The sequence below is a fragment of the Myotis brandtii genome, unplaced genomic scaffold (assembly GCF_000412655.1).
Source record: "Myotis brandtii unplaced genomic scaffold, ASM41265v1 scaffold358, whole genome shotgun sequence".
In the NCBI taxonomy this organism is placed as follows: domain Eukaryota; kingdom Metazoa; phylum Chordata; class Mammalia; order Chiroptera; family Vespertilionidae; genus Myotis; species Myotis brandtii.
In genome coordinates, this window is record NW_005363772.1 from 2,010,342 (window position 1) to 2,033,107 (window position 22,766).

The 22,766-nt window shown below is 39.0% G+C and overlaps 1 protein-coding gene across 3 annotated transcripts in view; it reads right to left on the reverse strand.

Annotated features, from left to right (window-relative positions):
- CASC1 (cancer susceptibility candidate 1) overlaps positions 1 to 22,766 on the reverse strand; it is a 55,543-nt gene that overhangs the window by 27,259 nt on the left and 5,518 nt on the right. For 2 of the 3 annotated variants that reach the window (XM_005871817.2, XM_005871816.2), the window contains 6 exons: positions 19,031 to 19,115; positions 16,229 to 16,320; positions 13,058 to 13,159; positions 12,070 to 12,207; positions 8,470 to 8,616; positions 1,839 to 1,942 (listed from right to left, as the gene is read on the reverse strand). In XM_005871817.2, the coding sequence (XP_005871879.1) occupies positions 1,839 to 1,942; positions 8,470 to 8,616; positions 12,070 to 12,207; positions 13,058 to 13,159; positions 16,229 to 16,320; positions 19,031 to 19,115 (668 nt within the window). The remainder of the gene's footprint in view (positions 1 to 1,838; positions 1,943 to 8,469; positions 8,617 to 12,069; positions 12,208 to 13,057; positions 13,160 to 16,228; positions 16,321 to 19,030; positions 19,116 to 22,766) is intronic. The other variant, XM_005871818.2, reaches the window with a different exon arrangement.

Here is a 22,766-nt window from a genome sequence, read left to right on the forward strand (position 1 = left end):
AATGATCAGTTTTTAACATGAGTTCTATGTTTCCTAGGGTTGAATAGGGAGAAGAAACATCCTAACTGAACTTTCAGAGGTCCCAAAATGCCCTTATATATAGGGTGCCCCCAAAACATGTATGTACACACTTTGAATAATTATAAAAGCAGTGTTTATTAAAATACATTTCATTTTCAAAATTGAGCTCTCAGCTGTTAAAGTATAGATGCATTTGGGGGGACACCCTATATATGTGAGCATATAGAATAATTTAAAGTTCATAAGAGTTTATGACTCCCCAAAAGTTAAGAACTATTGATTTATATGCTAATGACTCCCCATAATCAATCTCAGATTTATCTTAAGTCTTTCAGACAGTTGCACTTTTATATTTTATAGGTACTTCAAACTCAACAAGTCCCTCCCTACAACCCCCCTCACCATCACCATCAAAATAAAACAGAATGTTTTCTGCCTCCACTACTTGATATCTTAGTAAAAGGACCCCTAATTCTCTTCTTAGACCTGGGTAGTTAATAAAGGGCTATTCATTTTCCTTTTACTCTTTTAAAATTATAAATATTATTTCTCTTCACTCTTCAGTATATAACATATTTCATAATAAAAAAGTTATATTGCTCATTGTCTCTAATTTAGATGTAAACCACAGAGAACTTTGTAGCAAATGCAATGTGGAACATACTTTCTTGCTTCCTTTTACTAAATGTCAAAAATAAAATCCAGTTTCTTCCATTGTAATATGACTAGTCTTTTCAGAGCTGAGACCAGAACCTCCTAATTTTTACTCCGGTAATTTTTTCTTAAAACATACTGCCATACTAATTCAGTGAATTTGAAATATTTGAGATCAAGCAGCAACTGAGTGATCATGAATTTAGCATTATTACTGTCATTCCTCAGGAAGCTATTACTTTGTTAAAAATAATTGGGAAAACATAAACAGCTAAAAAGTCTATATAATAAAGAGGTAATATGCAAATTAACCCTCACGCCCTCACAAGATGGCTGCCTATGACCAGGCTGGCAAGGGGGTTAGTGAGGGACAAACAAACAACTGAACAATCAGGCTGCGTGGGGCGACCAGGCCAGCAGGGGGGTTAGTGAGGGATGACCAAACGACTGAACAAGCAGGATGTGTGAGGTGACCAGGCTAGCAGTGGGGGCAGTTGGGGGCGGCCAGGCTGGCAGTGGGGGTAGTTAGGGACGACCAGGCAGGCAGGCAGGTGAGTGATTAGGAGCCAGGTCCAGGATTGTAAGAGGGATGTCCGACTGCTGGTTTAGGCCAGATCCCCAGCAGTTAGACATCCCCCAAGGGGTCTCAGATTGGAGAGGGTGCAGGCTGGGCTGAGGGGACCCCCTCTTCCATGCACGAATTTCATGCACCGAGCCTCTAGTAAAATATATGAAAGTGTTCTTTTGTGGAATTATTTTTAACAGTTCACAAAAAAATTTTTTTTTAAGTTTGAGATTGCCATGTAGAAAGTACCTACCATGTCTACCTCAGGAGGTGAAGAGAAGGGGAAGACCTGATATTTATTCAGCTTATATTTGTATTAGACACAGTGCTATGACCTTTATATGCATTAATATTTAATCCTCAACCCAATCCTATTAAGTACTATAATCATCAGTGTACTGTTGACATACTAAAGCTCAACAAAGCTATGTAACTTGCCCAAGATAAAAGGCAGGTCTATGATTCAAAACCCCACATGGCTGATTTCTTAATATGGGTTTTTTTCCAAGGATGCCATGCTGTGATTCAACAGGCATATGCTGGCCACCATGATGTGACTCTGATGTCTTTCAACCTCCTGCATCTCCTGTGGGAATACCTTGGATTCTTCTTGAGGTTTGCCCATATATACAGGGTAATATTTTCATCCCGAATGACTTTTTCCATATTTCCAGTGTCCAGATCTGCTAAAGTACTAGCTTGCTGGAAGAGAACAAGAAAACATTATAAAAGATCAGAGGCCTGAGAAACCAAGATGGCGGCATAGGTAAACACCGGAAATTGCTGCCTCCCACATCAACTTCAAAAATATAACGAAAAGGAGAGACCAAGATGGCGGCATAGGTAAACACCGGAGACTGCTGCCGCAAACAACCACTTCAAAAATACAACTAAAAGACGGAACGGACATCACCCAGAACCACAGGAAGGCTGGCTGAGGAGAGACTCTTCAACTAGAAGGAAAAATAACAGCACACCGAGGCTCAGAGGAGGCGCAGTGTGGAAAATACTCAGGTGCGGAGGTGCGCGCGCAAAGCGGGCTGGTGGCTGAGAGCGCGGTTGTCGTTTTCGGTCAGGGGGGAGTCTCAGACTCTGAGCTCCTCCAGATACGGAATCGCTGGGGACTCGGACTCAAACGGGAGAAGCGGGAGTGTCTGGCATCAGTTGGAAGGCAGCTTTCCCTCTGAGGTTGTTTGCGGTTCCTGGGGTTCTGAGAAACAGAGCCTCTGGGAACGGGACTGAGAGGGGCCATTCCCGCTCCCTCCGCCCGCCCTGTTGAGCCCGCCCCGCCCAAGCCCTGCGCAGAGCCATTTGCCGGATCGCCTCAGGCAAAGGCTAGATTAGCACCTCCCCAGAGGACAGAAGTTTTCCGCGGCAGACACAGCTGATTCACACAGCCAGTCGGCCTGGTGGTCAAATCCCTCTAGTATTAACTACAACAATCAAGGCTCAACTAGAACAAGACTGCGCACAAAGACCACTAGAGGGTGCACCAAGAAAGCATAAAAAATGCGGAGACAAAAAAACATGACAGAAATGGACGATATAGAGCTAAAAAACGCAATTTTGAGGGCTTGCAAAAATGTGCTAGAAGCTGCCAATAAACTTGAGGAGAGACTCACGAAAACTAATGAGACCCTCGATGCTATGATAAAGAAACAACTAGAAATTAAGCATACACGGACTGAAATAAAGAATATTATACAGACACCCAATAGCAGACCAGAGGAGCGCAAGAATCAAGCCAAAGATTTGAAATGCGAAGAAGCAAAAAACACCCAACCGGAAAAGCAAAATGAAAAAAGAATCCGAAAATACGAAGATAGTGTAAGGAGCCTCTGGGACAGCTTCAAGCGTACCAACATCAGAATAATAGGGGTGCCAGAAGATGAGAGACAGCAAGATATTGAAAACCTATTTGAAGAAATAATGGCAGAAAACTTCCCCCACCTGGTGAAAGAAATGGACTTACAGGTCCAAGAAGCGCAGAGAACCCCAAACAAAAGGAATCCAAAGAGGACCACACCAAGACACATCATAATTAAAATGCCAAGAGCAAAAGACAAAGAGAGAATCTTAAAAGCAGCAAGAGAAAGAGACTCAATTACCTACAAGGGAATACCCATACGACTGTCAGCTGATTTCTCAACAGAAACTTGGCAGGCCAGAAGGGAATGGCAAGAAATATTCAAAGTGCTGAATACCAAGAACCTACAACCAAGAATACTTTATCCAGCAAAGCTATCATTCAGAATTGAAGGTCAGATAAAGAGCTTCACAGATAAGGAAAAGCTAAAGGAGTTCATCACCACTAAACCAGTATTATACGAAATGCTGAAAGGTATCCTTTAAGAAGAGGAAGAAGAAAAAGGTAAAGATACAAATTGTGAACAACAAACATGCATCTATCAACAAGTGAATCTAAGAATCAAGTGAATAAATAATCTGATGTACAGAATGAACTGGTGATTATAATGAATCAGGGACATAGAAAGGGAATGGACTGACTATTCTTGGGGGGGAAAGGGGAATGGGAGATGCGGGAAGAAACTGGACAAAAATCGTGCACCTATGGATGAGGACAGGGGGTGGGGAGTGAGGGCGGAGGGTGGGGCGGGAACTGGGAGGAGGGGAGTTATGGAGGGGGAAAAAAAAGAGGAACAAATGTAATCTGAACAATAAAGATTTAAAAAATAAAAAAAAATAAAAAAAGAAATGTAATAGTATTTTAAAATATATTTTTAAAGCATATAAAAACTTTTTTTTAAGATAAGAATTTCAATTTGCTTGACATCACTATTTATGTTGTGAAAAATCTCCTGCATTCTCCAACTTTGTTATCAGTGAAGGAACACTATTCCTCTAAGTGTTCAAACTAGGAAATTTGGAATCATCTTTGGCAGCTCCCTCTTGCCCACTTTTCACATCCTTTTAGTCACAGGGTAGTTGATCCTTTTGATAACACTTAAAACCTGTTCTCTCCTGTCCTTTTCTATTTCATTGGCTTAATTCAAGTCCTCAAGATCTTGAACCCAGTCTACTGCACTAGCCTCAATGTCAGTTATCATATTATTTATTCCCCATTTTAATCCTGTCCCTGTTCCATCATCAAAGTCCATTCTAAAACAAGATCTGCTGAAAACATTTCAGCGACTCTCTGAGGAAAATATCCAAACTCCTATACACAGCAAGAAATGTCCTTAATGTACCAGCCCCTACCTGTATTTTCCCAGCCTTTCTCAGCCACTCATGCATGATAGATCCTGGATCTATATGTTTCAAACTATGGAACTTAGAGGGTGTCTCAGAGTCATAAAGTCTTAAGATAAACATGGTTCATCTTCCTTAAGTTTAATTTCATTTAAATATCTATGGTTTTAAAAAAAGTAGTTTACCTGGTAAATAAGTTAAAATACTATTTTTATGCTAGGCCCTTAATACTATGTCCCATGATATTTGAATGGGAATACACACACAGGGCAGATCCAGATCCCAGGCAAACTCTAAAGAGGGAGGAGGGATGAGTAGGTAGAGCACAGGTGACTTCTAGGGGAGTGAAGTACTCCGTGTGATACAATAATGATGGACATATGTCATCACACCCATAGAAAATACCTAAAGTAAATTATGGACTTTGGGTGATTATGATGTGCCAATATAGTTTTATCAATTTCAAGAGATGAGGGATATTGATAATGGGGAAGGCTATGCATATGTAGGGCAGGAGATTTAAGTAAAATCTCTATACTTTCCCCTCAATTGTGCTGTGAACCTAAAACTTCTCTTTTAAAAAATGATAGTAAAAAAAATAAGTATATAGAGCATTTATAATTTTGTATATTGGACATACTTCTGACAGGAGAGAAGTAGGGGTCTAATAAGAATTAGAAGCATTTTACACAGACCAGCTTATGACCATATACATTCTAAACCTTGTTTTTCCTCCAAGTTCTTCTGTGTAATAATCTGAACAATAAAGATTTATTTAAAAAAAAAAGATCAGAGGCCTCATAAATTATACAACTTAGATAAGTTACTTCATCTTAAGTGTTGGATTCCCTTCATTACTTACAAGAGTTATTTGAGTAAAAATAAGGTGCAATCAAAATATCAAAAAACTGCTTTCAAAAATCTCAAAATGATACAAATATATTTACTTAATTAAATATGCTTTCCCTTTTTCACTCAGTTTCTCCTTAGGTGTCTAAGGATTAAAGTTGCCCTACATACCCAGGTAGCATGTATGGATTTATTATGTTACCTTTTTCAATGTTAACCTTATCATGACTTTTCATTCTAACTATACACATGCTACTTTATCTGCACCTTATTAAAACATAATTATGCTACTGCATAAGTTTGCCTATTTCTGAATATATCAAGGTTAGAAACAAAATATCCAGTTTATAAAATCCAAATGAGTTATATATTTTACTAGTCCAATACTTGGTATCTAACATTAAACATACAACTTAAGAATGTTCTTAACTATGTTTTAATAAAGACTAACATAGTTTGATGCCTACTGTTCTCTTAATGGGCTTAAATAAGTTAATATGTATTTGGTTGCTATAAAGTAAAAACTTAAACATATTGGGGATTGATTGCTTTTTTTAAAAGAGATACTCCCCTGCCCCCACTTCTTTTTCCTGTGAAATTAACTTTTTGAAGTGTCCAGGATAATTGCCTTGTCTAATTGTTCCACATTATGGATTTATCTGATTGTTTCCACATGGTATTATTTAACTTGCTCCTCTACCTCCTTATTTTTTGTGTACTAGAAGTTAGGTCTAGATAGGTTTAATTAGATTCAGATGAAACCACTTTTAGCAAGAAGGCATCATAGGTTTTGTTGTGTTCTTCCGGAGGTATATTATGTCCCACTATTAATTATGTGGATTTCATCACTTGGTTAGGGTGGTAACTACCCACAGCTCCATATTGCAAAGTACATTTTTCCCAATCAGTAAGGAGTAATCTGTGGTCTAATAGTTTGGCACTATGAGAATACCACATAATGTGTTCCTTAACAACTCAACTTTTCACTAACTATTTAGGTAGCCATTGATGATCCTTATTAATTATTACATTAGGGATTGAAAAATGGTGGTTCTTCTAACTGACCATTTCTCCTACATTTATCAGTTAGTATTCTTCTGTATATAACTGTTCTCCCCCACTCCCCACCCCACTTCCCTCCTTTCTTTTGGAGCATCACTATAGACTCATGGATTTTCATTTATTCAATGTGTTATAATCAATTTTAGTCATTATTCTTCCTGATATTCATATTGTCCCAAATTGAACTAGTGGGAGACTCTAAGCTAGTCATGTCCCTCTGGATATGACTCCATTAGACTTTGAGCATTTATTTGCTTTCTTGAACAAGAAAACTCAACCTCATCTACACTAATCTACACTAATAAAAGAGAAACATGCAAATCGGTGCCACTCTGCTATGCCCACCAGCCAATCAGGATGAGTATGCAAATTAACCCAACAAAGATGGTGGTTAATTTGCATACGCAGGTGTGGAGCAAAGACTGAAGATGACTGAAGATGCCAGCGGCCACAGAGCTGGAGCAAGCAGGCTCCCGGCGACAGAGGAAACCAATCTTCCTGCTGGCCCTGGCCTCCGCTCAAGGAGGGCTGAGGGCCTGGGCTCCGCTCAAGGAGTCTTGGGTCGCTCCCGGCGGCGACGGAGGAAACCAATCTTCCTGCTGGCCCTGGCCTCCGTTCAAGGAGGGCTGAGGGCCTGGGCTCCGCTCAAGGAGTGGCTAGGAGCCTGGCCTCCAATCAAGGAGGGGCTGGGGGCCTGGGTCACTGGGGGCCAAGCCTCGCTGCTGCAGCCCGAGCAGAGAAGCCAAGCCTCACTTCTGCAGCCGGAGCAGCGAGGCTTGGCTTCTCCGCTGCGGCCGGACCAAAGGCCTGGGTCCCGGGTCCCGGGTCCCGGGTGCTGGAGGAAAACCGGTGCTGGCAGCCAGGGAAAGGAAGGCCTATTGCGCAAATCTTCGTGCAACAGGCCACTAGTCTTTAAATAACAACCTTATCTTTCACTTTCCTTGCCACAGACCTGGAATTAGCCATTTACCCTAATTACCTGACTCCTTTATATGGAATAAAAATAGAGTTCATACTGATATTTCTGTTTTATATATATTACAGTATTTTTTTTTTTGTCAATCCTCACCTGAGTATATTTTTTCCATTGATATTTTAGAGAGAGAGTGGAAGGGAGGGAGGAGAGGGAGGGAGAGGGAGAGTGTGAGAGTTTGAAACACCGATGTGAGAGAGACAACAATTGGTTACCTTCCACATTGGCTCCCAACCAGCGCCAGGATCTAACCTGCCACCCAGGTATGTGCTCTTGACTGGGAATCTAACCCGAGACACTTCTAACCACTGAGCCAGACCGGCCAGGGCAACATTACAGTATTTTTTTCTAATACTTTCTTTTATATACTGTATCACTTTTCTCATACAATAAACATCTTGACTAATAATTATATTTCCTTACTTGCTTTTTCTTACAATATAAAATAGTTGCAAAGTTATAATATGAATATCATTGCTAACAATAAATTTAGTGAAGTTTAAGCCTTCTTTGGAGTTCTCTAAGGAATTAGAACATATGCTACCAAGACTATACCAAGGCTAGGACTGTTTTCTAGACCAAAAGAAAAAGGGGCAGAATAGCCAAAGCAATGTGACCTTAGATGGTTTTCTGATTTAAAAATATAAAACACAGCTATAGATGATATCCATGGGGCATTAGGGAAAATTTAAATATAAAACTGGATATTAGAAGATGTTATAGGATTTTTATGAATTTTCTTAGGTATAATAATGGTTTTATGGTTATTTGGATATTATCATTAGTGCTAAGTTATTCAGAAAAACATAGTGACTACAATAATTGTAATCCTGTACCAACTGATCTAGAGAAAATACCTAATATATAATGTCTTGTGAATTTATTTTTATAGTGATCCTAGTAAACGTTATCAAGTATAATAAAACTAGATTTTAGCTATATTGATGTTTTATTTCTTTAAAAATATTTACAGTTGTTAAAAGTGGATAAATACATGTGCCTTAAATTATTCCACTGACTTTTCTGAACCTTTTAATTTTTAAATTAAAAAATACTGGATTTTTAATTATATAGCTTACCCTTATTTCAGCCCTTATAGAAGTTAATCCTAACATCTGAGCGAATGCGCACTCACCCTGAGCAGCAGCTCCGTGGCTATGTTGAACTTAAGGTGGAGGAGTTCCCGCAGCTCCACAATGGAGCCCTGGTACTGCACGATGCTTTTCTCTTGCAAGTCACGAGATGGCGTTTCCAATAAAATTAATTTCAACCTATCAATTAACTATAAAGCAAAAAAGTAAAAACTGTGAGGTAAAAATGTACTATAAAAGTAAATCAATTCTGACAAAGAAAGAAAAGGTGAAAAGGGGGATATTCTAATATTTTTGAATCGAAGAACAGATCTTATTGTCAGTAAAATAAATAGAGGAAATAATTTTTATATTCTTTAAGAGCACAGAAAAACAGTTATTTCCTCCCAGAGCTCCACGCTAAGAATTCTCAAGCAGGAGTAACAGATCGTTCACTACCTAAGACTGGGGCACAATAGGAACCGCACCAACGTGCGAACAATGAGGAGGAGGAGGAACATCACCAGCGTTTACTGGATGTTTACCAGGTGCCCGGAACTATTCTAAACGCTGTGTGTGTTCTAATTCACTGGATCCTCTTCCTAACTCTGTGACGCGGGTCCTGTTATGGTGCCTACTTTATAGATGAATCCTCTCCCTAACTCTGTGACGCGGGTCCTGTTATGGTGCCTACTTTATAGATGAGAAAACTTAGGATCGTCCGGCTCCGCGGATAAATTTAAGAAGCTCGGCGGACACCGCTCTGTCCCAGCAAGTAAAGAGCTGAGCAGACTGGAAAGTCAGCAACTCTTCTTTGATCCATAAGTGAGGGGTGACACAGGGCAAGTCCCTGCCCCCCACGATTGGAGAGAGACTCCCAGGTGAATACAGGGACCGGACTGAGCAGGAACCTGGGCCGGAACCAGGGCCCTGAGCTGTAAGAAACGAGCTGCTGGAGGCTCAGCGCGGAGGACAGGGTCGCGGGAGGACCCTCAGGAGCTCCACCATTCCCCACAGTAAACGCAGGAGAAACATCCCCTCGTGCTCCGGCACTGGGAGGGGAAAGGGAACCATTGTGAAATGCGCCGGGACATCCTGTTCTCCTTCACGAGGCCTGAGCTCCGGAAACTAATTAACCAGAGCCTGACCCGCTGGAGTTTTATCAGACCTGCCTCACCTGGGGACCCGCTGGAGTTTTATCAGACCTGCCCCACCTGGGGGACAGGAAAGAGATGACCCCAGCTGGCTGCAGTCACCCCTCCACCTGAGAGGTACAATAAATTAAAGACACGTGTGAAGTTCCTGCCCCCAGGGGCACAGGGCTACTAGAACTGAGGCCCATCACAGGACTAGAGAAAGCTTCCCCTCCCCTGCCATCCCTCACCGCCGCCTTACTCACCACCTGTTTACAGCAGTTCCTTTTACCCACCACATCAGGTCCTGCTCTCAAGAAAAGATGAGTAGGCATACCAAAAGGCAAAAACAAAACACACACAAAAAAACCCACACAATTTCAAGAGACAGAGCATTAGAACTAGACATGGCAGGGATGTTGGAGTGATCAGACCGAGAATTTAAAACAACTGTGTTGAACATAATATGCTAAGGACTCTGTGGATAAAGAAGTCACCGTGCAAGAATAGGTGGATAACATTAGCAGAGAGATGGAAATCCTAAGAACGAACCAAAAAGATATCCTAGAGATCAGAAACACTGGAACAGAATTGAAGAATGCCTTTGGTGGGCTCGCTAGCAGACTACACTCAGCTGAAGAAAGAATCTCTGAGCTGGAGGACATATCAATAGAATGGAAAACCAAAAGCAAAGGAGAGAAGACTGGAAGAAAAACAGAACAGAATATCCAAGGACGGTGAGACAATGACTAAGAGCAGTCCCCACATAATGGGAATACTAAAAGGAGAAAAAAGAGAGGAAGGGACAGAAGAAATATTTGAAATAATAATGACTAAGAATTTCTCTAAACTGATGTCAGAGGTCAAACCACAGTTCCACAAAGCTCAAAGAACATCAAGCAGGATAAATGCCCCCCCCCCCCCCCGCCAAATTATACTTAAACATATCATTTTCAAGCTATAGAAAACAAAAGATAAATTTAAAAATCCTGATGGAAACTGGTAGGAAAAAAGTCTTACCTTTAGAGGAGCAAATAGTTACAACCAACTGCTCATAAACCATGCAAGCAAGGAAAGGGTGGCAAGATATTTAAAGTATTGGGAGAAACTGAGGCACAGCATGATCAAGGAACAACTAGTAAGTGGCAGGATTTAGCTCTGAACACTGACACAGATGATAAATAGAAAACTTCTAAATTAGGAGAGGCAACATGATAGTGTAGAGTAGTATGGACTCAAACCAGACAGTGGGTTTCAGTTCTAGCCACCTCTTACTACCAGTGTGATCCTGGGCAAGTTCTTTGACATCTCTCTGCCTCAACTTCATCTGTAAAATGGGAATGATGGTGCCTTCCTCACAGGGTTATGATGAAAATTCAGCACGTTACTCTTTCCAAAGCCTGGCATAGTAAGCGTTATCTCAGAGTTTGTCAAAGAAATAATTTGATAACCTGGAACTTGATGTTTACCATGGGTTCTCTGCTCTCCAGTCCTTTCTGTTGCTCTTGTGCCTTCCTGCTTTAGTTTCCCATTGCTGTGATTTCTCTCTTCTGCTGTCTCCTTTCACTTACCCTTTTCTCATCTTCCCTACTACTCATTACTTGTACTTCGCACATTCGTAACAGCAAGATACCACTTCTCGCTCCTCACTAGCCAACTCCAGTGCTACCTCCCACAGCCTCCCTGCTAATGGCAGAGCACCAGACTCCCGGCCCAGTATCATACCACGGCAGCCTCCCTGGTAGAGAGCACATGCAATGGCGAGAACACTGTGTGATGAATCCATTGGTGTGAAATACCTCACAGTGTGTGGGAGGCTCTACCCAGCAAAGCTATCATTTGGATTTGAAGATCAAATAAAGAGCTTCACAGAGAAGAAAAAGCTAAAGGAGCTCACCACCACCAAACCAGTACTACATGAAATGTTGAAGGGTCTTCTTTAAGAAGAAGAAGAAAAAAATATATAAATATATGAACAACAAAATGGCAATAAATATATATCTATCAACAATTGAATCTAAAAATCAAAATAAACGAAGGAATCTAATGAACAAATTCTTCAGGCTAGTCTGTCCATCCTGTTTGCAGAAATAGAACATAGGATATTCTTAATCATCTTTATACTTTCCCTGCCTGAATGAGTAGGTGCCTGGCACATAGTTAACAATAAAAACATGTGTACTGCATCACTGAATAGTGAATAATGCCAGCTGATAATAAAAGTATGCACTTTCCCCCTAAATTATTTACATATTAAATAGAAGAAACTTAATTTTTCACTTGAATTAGATACACATTACAATTAATACTTCACATTTATGTTATGTTGACCTCACCTTAGGCATCAAGAGGATTTTAGGAGGTTTTTTTTTTTTTTTAAAAAAAAAAAAAGGTTAGCAAATATTTTTCTCCATAGCCAAGGAAGCAACAGTGTTATTAATTGACAACAATCATATTTATTTAATTTCTATTTTTGGAATTATTTTGTAATTTAAGTAATTTAAAATTATAGAATAATACTCAAGTACTTACATATAGCACTAGTTTACTCTTTGCAATTACTTCCTCAAATGTCTCATTTTTTTCCTCTTTCCATAAGCTAATGAAAGTGTTAATTTCCTGGGCTACTGAGGGGTCAGGACACCCATCGCATTGAATGTAGTGCATCCACTGTAGAGTAAAAATATTTGAAGGTTCACACTGATGCAATTCAACCAAAGAGTAAATTATGTTTAAGTAAGAGTAAATTCTTGTTTAAGTATGAGCTCTCATAACCTAGTTTTCCCAATTTAGGCTAAAGATATATTATGACTTTAACCAGTTACTTGATTTATCTCTAAAATAACCAAATTCTCTTCAGAAAAATAATTTTCAAGCATTCAAATAAATACATATTTATTGTCATTTTAATTTTTAAAACAATATATGGGCTGGCTTTGTTTTTGCTTTCCTCTCTAATCCTAGAGCTCCTATATTTACAAAAGCCAACACTTGGGCTAATTTCTACTTCTTAAATGATTACTAACTGTTCATTTCCATTAGCATTTTAGTATGAACCCTTCCAGTCATTTTGTAATCTATGCAATTTCTACATTTGTAATCATATTGTACTTAAAATATTTTGCTTAAAATTATACCATAATCATATTTTGTCATACTATTACAGGTTTTCCTTTTTCTTCTGATAATCACCTATATTATTTCTAAAGTTAATGCCATTTTGAGCAACACTAGCTTGCCTCAAATCCAGTTTTTATATTTTAATTTAGGATAATTTCCTCAGTAAAGATTCCAAAAATTAAATCAGTCAAAGGATGTAAATGTTTCAAGGACCTTATTATTGACAAATAGTTGTCTGCAAAGCAATATGAGTTTACGTCGCTATAATTAATTTGTCATATTAGAGATTGTTTTTATAGACAAATTTAGAATTTCTTAAGACTAAAAAAGATATCGGACTATAACTCCCTCTTGTGGTACAAAAGTATTATCTCAAAAAAAGAATAACAATAAGTCTTACCTGAGAATGCAATCTCTGTTCTCGTCTTATTTTCTCTGCTTCAGAAAAACAATTCTCTAATAAATAAAGTTCTTCGAGTTCTTCATTTTTCCTTCCTAGATCCTGTTGCATGGGAATACATAGATTTTTAATTTCAGCTTTGTGTTTCATAAGTAGCATAAAATTTACTTGGCAAAGTATTTCATTTCAGAACAAATATTATAATGAGCTTGAATGTAACTGATATTTCTAAAAGGTTTCATCTGAAACAGTGGTTTGCAAAGTGTGGTCTGCAAACTCCTGGTGTATCCCAAGGCTCTTTCGGGAGGTGGGAGGTCAAATACCTTTTCACAATGATACTGAGACTTTACCTGCCTTCCTCACAGTGTACACATTTGCACTGATGGTGCAAGATGGTATGAAACTGCAGACGACTTAGCGTAAATCAAGGCACAAATTGTACTAGTGGCCATATTCTTCAGGGGGGATGGGTATTAAACTGCCAGTTTCATGTGAGATTGACCAGATGAAAAAGTGATTATTAATTTTATTAAATTTCAGCCTTTCAGTATATGTCTTTTTAATATTTTGTGTGATAAAATGGGAAGTAAGCATAAAGTATGTCTGCTGCATATCAACAGACAATATCATCTTGAGGAATAAATTCTTGTGTACATATTTGAGTATTATGGCAGACATTCTCTCAAAAATGAATGAATTGAGCATGTCACTTCCAGGAGACAATTTAAAGCATTTGTTGCCAATTCAAGCTTTCAAATAAATTTCAAATTTTAGAAAATTGGTATCTACCACTGTGAGAGTTTTGAAATCCTTAAGAACTTTTTTCTGATTTGATTAGAGATTATATTAATGTTTGTGGTTTTTTTTAAAATATATTTTATTGATTTTTTACAGAGGGGAAGGGAGAGAGATAGAGAGCTAGAAACATCGATGAGAGAGAAACATCGATCAGCTGCCTCCTGCACACCCCCTACTGGGGATGTGTTGGCAACCAAGGTACATGCCCTTGACCGGAATCGAACCTGGGACCCTTCAGTCCGCAGGCCGATGCTCTATCCACTGAGCCAAACCGGTTAGGGCAATGTTTGTGGTTTTTAAATTTAATTAATTTTAATCCTCACCTACAACCAAGATACGTGCCCTTAACTGGGAATTGAACCTACTACCCTTCAGTCCAAGGGCCGACACTCTAACCACTGAGTAAATCAGCCAGGGCATGCTTGTGATTTTTTCTTTTTTTTTGCAATGAATAATAAAATGTGTCAGTATTTCTCCTGGCTGGGTGGCTCAGTTGGTTGGAGTGTTATCTTGTACATTAAAAGGCTGCAGGTTCCACCCCAGTGTCGGGGTGCGAATGGGAGATAACTGACTTATGTTTCTCTCTCTCCACGCCCCCCCCCTCCTTTCTCTCTCAAATCAATCAACATAGGCTCAGGTGAGAATTTAAAAAATAGTAATAATAAAATAAATAAAAATGTATCCACATTTGCAAGCAAATAATTCAGTGAACCAAACTTTTCCAAGCAACCAACTGCAAAATCATGCATGAATACAAGATTTATTCACAGTGTAAAATAGATCAATGTTTCAGTGTAATAGAGTATAAAAAGTCCATTGATATGGTTTTAGATTTCACATTAAGAACTACCACTTATTGATTTTTGGTACAGTAATAAAGAAAAATATGCACAGTTATTTGAAAGTCTAATGCAATATTCCTCCTTTTTTTCAACTACATATCTGTGTGAGACCAGATTTTCTTCATATATTTCTGTAAAAAATACACATTGTAACAGAATATTGAAGTAGATATGAGAATCCAGTTGTCTTCTGTTAAGTCAGACATTAAAGAGATTTTAAAAACATAACCAATGTCACTCATTTTCCTAATTAAAAAAATATATATATAATGTGTGGTGATGGATGTTAACTAGACCTATTGTGGTGATTATTTCACAACATATACAAGTATTAAATCATGCTACACACCTGGAACTAATATAATGTTTTATGTTAATTATAACATAACGAAATAATATATATTATGTACAAATAATTATATATAGTTGTTTTCTTAAAATGTTAGTGTATTAATTTTTATTAATGTTTCTTTTTAACAATGTTTAAGTCTATTAATATAATGTTTTTAAATTTTTTAGTTACTTATTTTTTGTCATTAATCCTTACCTGAGGATATTTTTCCTTTGATTTTTTAGAGAGAGTGAGAGGGAGGGAGGGAGGGAGGGAGGGAGGGAGAAACATCGATGTGAGAGAGACACATCGATTGGCTGCCTCCCACACATGCCCCAACCAGGGCCAAGGATGGAGCCTGAAACGGAGGTACGTGTGCCCTTGACCTGAATCAAACCCGAGACCCTTCAGTCCAAGCACTGGCGCTCTAACCATCGAGCACCTGGCTAGGGCACTCAGTTTGTTTGTTTTTAAGTATATTTTATTGATTTTTTTACAGAGAGGAAGGGAGAGGGATAGAGAGTTAGAAACATCGATGAGAGAGAAGAATCGATCAGCTGCCTCCTGCACCCCCGCTACTGGGGATGTGCCTGCAACCAAGGTACATGCCCTTGACCAGAATCGAACCTGGGACTCTTCAGTCCCCAGGCCGATGCTCTATCCAGTGAGCCAAACCAGCTAGGGTAGGGCGCTCAGTTTTAATTTCTACTATGGTAAATGTTGATAGATATAACTCATATTTAAAAAGCTCCTTGTGGGTCTTCAATTTTTAAGAGTAACGAAGTTGTTTTTTTCCTGAGATCAAAATACTTCAGAACTACTGATCTGAAAAATTCTGGTGAAAAAGAGAAGTGAAACTAAAAAAGAAGAGGTAGAATTTGAATTTTTTTTTTTTGGTCCCTGTTTAATTATCTATAAAACAGATTGAGAATAATAACTTAATATTTACAAGCAAGGGCTCAGATACAAGAGTACTTATGTCTAGGTCTGGCTTTGACCTAGCTTGATTTCTCAATTTCTTTAACTGTGAAATGTGGATGATATGTCATTAATCTTATGGTAGAATTAAGTGAGTTAAGCCAGTTCAGATAGGCCTAAACGTTACTGGTAGCTTCTGGAGGAGAATGACATTAAATGGCCCAACAGATCTGATAGCCATATAGTTTGTCTTCACTAATAACATCATTAACATTAATTTACCTTTGCTTCAAGTTGTTGCCATTTTTCTTTCTCAATTTGTTCTATTTCAAGCCTTGCTAGTTCTTCTTTTTCAGATTTCACACGGGCTTCCTCTAAAGAACAAAAAGACATTTTTTTTAACTGATAAAATCAATCTATTTTTAAGCCCTTAAAGTTCCTTCAGATATTTGCAAGATGCAATCATGATAACAGAAGTAATGACCTTTATTATGTGACTAGTAACCTGGTGCATGAAATTCGTGCATATTAAAAGGGAATTAACTGCTCTAACTGGTTAGGCTCAATGGATAGAGCATCGGCCTGCAGACTCAAGGGTCCCAGGTTCGATTCCAGTCAAGGGCATGTACCTTGGTTGGGGGCACATCCCCAGTAGCGGGGGTGCAGGAGGCAGCTGATCGATGTTTCTCTCTCATCGATGTTTCTAACTCTCTATTCCTCTCCTTCTCTGTGAAAAATCAATAAAAAATATTAAAAAAAAAAAGATTCCCAGGGGATTCTAATGTGCAGCCAAGGTTGAGAACCACTGATCTATAGATATAGTATTTCCAAAGGTAGCTTCAATAATAGATCCATTACAAATCATTTCACTTCCATGCTCTGCTCCGAGGGCGGGTTCCTGCCTGAAACCTCGCCCTTCAGGAAACAGCTGGGGGAGGGTGGAGCCGTTTCCAAGATGACCCCTGCAGGACTGACTTCCTTCCGGTTGGTCGCGCTTCTGGCCGTGATGTTACACCCAGGGTTTTTATATAAGTAGATAGAAATAAGACAAGAGCTAGATTTCTTTTAAAAAAGTAACATGATTAAATGTTCTGACCAAAAAAAAAAAAAAAAGGTCCATACAATGATTTTATCCAATAGAAAAATGATAGATCTATCATGAATAATTAATAATTAAGGAGAGGTAATAATTCCAGAGGATTTCTATAATCTTGTGATATCTACATCATCAAAGCAATGACCTTAATCTTCTCTTGCTTTCACTATCAAAAGGAAAATGTGACACATATGTTAAAGAATATAAGTTTAACCCAATATAATAAAACATTCCCCAAGTCCTAGATCCTGATGTTCTAGTCTTATCAATAGTCACCTAAAAAGGATTTATATGATTATACATAAATAATTAATATGGAACCTGAAGACAGACTTTTATTTTTTTTTAAATATATTTTATTGATTTTTTTTTTTTTTAGAGAGGAAGGGAAAGGGATAGAAAGTTAGAAACATCGATGAGAGAGAAACATCAACCAGCTGCCTCCTGCACATCTCCCACTGGGGATGTGCCCGCAACCAAGGTACATGCCCTTGACTGGAATCGAACCTGGGACCTTTCAGTCTGCAGGCCAACGCTCTATCCACTGAGCCAAACCGGTTAGGGCATGAAGACAGACTTTTAAAACCTGAATCTGAATCCACAGATGTTTTTAATGTTAAAAGCTAAAACAACTTGAAATATTTACATTTTTAAAATATTTTTTTGTTATTTTAAATAATATATTTTTTAATTTTAATAGGTATTTTAAACAAATGAAATTTGTTTAAATTTGGCAAATAAATATTATCTATACTAATAAAAGCGTAGGTGGTCCTCGTGCCCTCACACGATGCCCTCATGTCATCACAAGATGGCCACCACAAGATGGCTGGCAGGGGAGGGCAGTTGGGGGCAACCAGGCTTGGAGGTAGAGCTCAGGAGATTTATCTCAGTGCTGTGGCAGATGCAATGGCGTGAGCACACTCCGCCTGCACAAGCTTCCTCGGCACACCAGGAAGTGGCATCGCCCGCCTGAGCAGACCCCCTAGAGCCCCTACATAGTACCCTGATCTTTCCTACTATTGGTTGCCCTATGGATGTTGTAAACTTCTGATTGGTCTGGAATGTTATATATGTTGCTGCACTCACACAATAAACTTGGATCTGCATCACTGAACCGGTCTCCGGAGTCGGGCATGCTTCATTAGGACTCTGTCGGCCTCACCCCCGCGGGATCCCCTGCTTCACAGGCTGACAGGGAAGCAGTTAGGCGTCAATCAGGCTGGCAGGGAGTGGTTAGGGGCAATCAGGCTGGCAGACAGGTGAGCAGTTAGGAGCCAGCAGTCCCAGATTGTGAGAGGTATGTCCGGCTGCCAGTTTAAGCCCGATCCACAGTCAGACATCCCCCAAGGGGTCCCAGATTGGGGAGGGTGCAGGCCGGGCTGAGGGACACCCCCCCATGCAGAATTTCATGCACCAGGCCTCTAGTTAAACTATAAAATTGAGGTAGTTGTGTGTATTTCTTGCTAACATATATTTCCTATACTTAATGAATTTGAGTGTCAGAATTCTCATTGCACAATCAGCACCGATGCCTCTATTTCATCTGTAAATATAAATACTTCAAGTAAGATTGCCAGAATTAACAAATAAAGATAAAAGATACTCTGTTGTAATTTGAAATTCAGATAAATAATGAACTGTTTGTTTTCTTGGGTTTTTTTTTTTTTAAGTATGTCCCAAATATTGCATGGGGCAAATTATACCATTATCCATTGTTTATCTGAAATTCAAATTTAACTGAGCATCCTGTATTTTCTCTGACAATTCTACTTCAAGATATATCTGAAAGTGATTTGTGTGTACTATCAACTTTCTGGATACCCTTTAAATAGTAGGCATCTGTTATAAAAAATTAAACTTGAAAAATTAAAGAAATTTGAAAATTCTTTAAAAATATTTTGACTGCATTACAGGAATACCAACCTATGGTTGGTATAACCTACACATGAAATTAGTATAACTGTGTATATAACTGTATTTTGTACCTTCCTCTTTTAGTCGTTTCTCCTCCTCCTCTTGTAGCTGCTTCAGTCGTTCAATTTTGGAGAATTTCTTTTTCTTATTGCCAGTCTTCACGAAGGCCACAACATTCAAAAAAAAGGCTATTAACATATACCCAAATAACTTACAAGCACATTCCCTCAAAACATAATTATGAAAAACAGTTTTGCTCCCATGAATCCAGTCTTTCACTCGTTCAAATAGGACAACCTATTATGTGCAAAGCCTTGACTCAGTGCCTTCAGGGACAATGTATGAAAACAAGAAAAAAATAAGCATATAAGTTATTCAACAGCAAGAGTAATACTGACAAGTATGTACAATTTAAGTAACTCCCCATTCCCAGTTTTCACATCTTTAAAGTGGTGCTAAATAGAACCTCTTTTTACTGTTGTAAGTTTAAAAGAAGATATATGTAAAAACAGTTTTAATACAGCAACATGTCTACAAAGATTAAAGAAATTTTTATGACTAGCAGACAAAACAGAGAATTATTTTGCAAGTTTGAAGGAAGGAGAGATTATTTTCAATAGCTGGGATCAAGTAAAATTTTACAGAGCAGATAATACTTAAGTTTGTGCCCCCCAAATTTTAACATTCAGATATGAGGGGCAGCTATCCCAAGAAGGAAATAGAGTCCAGTTTTTCCCGGGATAGCTTAGGCTGCTCTCCTGGTTAGCACCGTGCCAGGACTTGCTGCCCGCCTCTGGCCCCGGGCAGCTGCTAAGTCACATGGCGGCTGTCCAGAGAGGATACATGAGCACTCCGGCTAGTGTGAGTTGAGTTATGGGGTCAGAGAGAGGGAGTTTCATTTTGTTTTGAATCCTAAGTTGAGGACATGCTTAGAGAGAGAGAAAGGGGGAGAGAGATCGCCCTGGTTGCCTTCTGCAGGTGCCCCAACCAGGGACCAAACCTGCAAGCCTATGCCTGACTGGGAATTGAAACTGGCAACCCTTGGATGCACAGGAGGATATGGAACCAACTGAGCCAGTCCCACTGGGCAAGAGCGCTTTGTTAAGCTTGGATTATATTACCTGGGGTTTGTGAAGGACCAGGAACTTCTTTAAACTAACCAATCAACTTCCCCAGCTCTAGTGGGCTGATGCTGGATCCTGCCCAGAACCAATCCATTTTGTAGATCTTCCAGAGTTCTGTGTCCCTTAACCAATCTGGTCCTTTTCCCAGGCTGGACAGACAGGCCTTTATGGTCATTATCTTAACATCTACTGCGGGTAGATGTTAAGATAATATATATATATTTTAAATTTTTGTTTGTTGGGTACCATGTTCTAAACATGTCTAATTCATTAGATTTGTTCTTCATGTTATTCCAACCTTCTAATTACTGAAAGAGAAAATCTCCCACTATGATTGCCTACTTCTACTGCTAGTTCTCTAAATTTCTAGTGTATATTTCAAGTCTTTGTAATTAGGTGCATACGAATTTAAAATTATATTTTCTTAGTCACATCTTTGTCATTATAAATGACCCTCTTTATTTCTAGAGGTGCTTTTTTCCTAAAAGTCTATTGTATAAAATATTAATATAGCTGAATATTAATATTAATATAGCTTTATATCAGCTTTCATTTTTCTAGTATTTGCATAACATGTCTTTTTTCCATTATCTTATTTTCAACTTTTCTGTGTTTTTATTTGCATAGTGTTTGTAAAAAGATTATTGTTGAATATCTTTCCCCATGGGAGAACTCCTGATTTTTTTTTCGTGGAATTAAATCTCTGCGTTTCCAACGTCCCATTAGAGTCCAGTGAGAGAAGAAGGGTAGCGGGGGTTTCAGGAAAGCTGGAAGCAAAGCCAGTGTCCAGCTTCCTTTTCATGTTGGAGCCAGGAGCGGGACAGCATCGGCCTAGTTGTAGTCCATAGCGTGTGGGGTCCACATAGCCTTGGGCCATGTAGGAGAATGCAGGAGAGCAGGGACAAAAAGCCCACCACACACCAAGAAAGCCAAGAGCCCAAAAGAACCAAGAAACCAAGAGGTGGATTTTATTTTTTATCCAGTCTGACAAGCTTTCTTTTTTTATTTCGGGGTATTGTTTGGCAGTCATTTTGTATTCTTTCTTGATATCTTTTCCATTGATTATTTTTTGTCAATCCACTATTTTCCCTCTACTAGTTTGGAATTTACATACTGTGTTTATATCATTTTAGTCGCTATTCTAGAAAGTCAACATATATAACTAATATATGATTACATTTATCCTACTATGAAACCTTACATGGACTTTAGAACATCTTAACTCAATTTACCCTCTCCCTACCCAAATCATGCATGTTGTTGTCATGTATCTTTTTATAACAGTTTAACTGATATATAATTCACATACCACACAATTAACCCATTTAGAGTATACAATTCATGGCTTTAATGTAGTCACAAAGTTGTACAACCAACTACCACCATAATTATAGAACATTTTTATCAGCCCCATAAGAGAAATCCCATGTATATTTGCAGTCACCCTTCCCCATTCCCTCCCAACCTCCTGGCTCTAGGAAACCACTCATCTATTTTCTGTATAGATCTGTCTGTTCTGGACATTTCATTTAACTGGAATAATACAATGTGTGGTCTTTAGTGATTGGTCTCTTTCACTGAGCATAATGTTTCAAGGTTTATCCATGGTATAGTAGGTACTGATATTTCCATTTTATAGCTAAAAAAAATATTCCACTGTATGTGTGGTAAGCAGTTAGACAGACATGAGCAGAGCATGGACGGTAGGCCAGGTACAGAAGATCACCAGGGCAGAAAGCCCTGGGTGCGTAGCAAAGGACAATTGTAGAATGGGACCTTGCCCCAGAGTGACCTTTCCTCCCTAGAAATAATATCCAGGCCTCAGTTGTATTTCAGCCCCAAGCCCAGAAAAGCAGCAAAACCAGACAAGTGATGACGTGGCTGACTTGAGGATGGACTGCATTGGATAATGACTCCCTGCCCTGGCATGGATCAATCAACCAGTGGAGACCTAGACGCTGAATGGACACACCGGGAAAGCTGCTGAATATTCTACTGAGGTCGTCGCCTGGTGCCTCCCCTAAAATCTCCACCCTTAAACCCTGAGGACCAGGACCCAGTGCACTCTTCCTCCCAGGAGCACAATGCACCTTTGCCTCTCCCTTCCCTCTCTCCTTCACCCTCTCCCTTCTCCCAGGAGCATTACCACTGCCTTCTTCATGTCTAAGCTCCAAGGGCCCTTCCTTTACCGTTATAACTTGTTTCTTAAGCCCATTTTTTCTACAAATTACTTATTCTTCCTCTGTGATTTTCCAAATAAATGTTCTCTTAAAGTTTGAGTCTTGGCTCTGAATTCTTTCCTAGCCAGAACTCAAGTACTGAGGTTGCTAAACCCAGGTCAGGCCTAACACCTGGTGCTGTTCCAGCTACCTACAACATGTGGATATCAACTGATGAAAATGTTGCGTTGTTTGTTGTCATGCATCTCAGTTTATTTTTTGAATCCACATATTATTATTATTATGATTGTTTTATACATTATACATGTAATCTGTTTTGTAGGTGGAAACTCAATTTTTGCCTGGGAAAGAATTATTTCCCTTTTATTTTTGAAAACTATTTGAACTGTTACAGAATTCTAAATTGGCAGTTATTTACTGAAGACATTATTCCACTGTGTTTGGCTTCCATTGTTGCTGTTAAGACCAAAGTTCAAGTTTGCCCAGGTCTGTAAATGACCTCA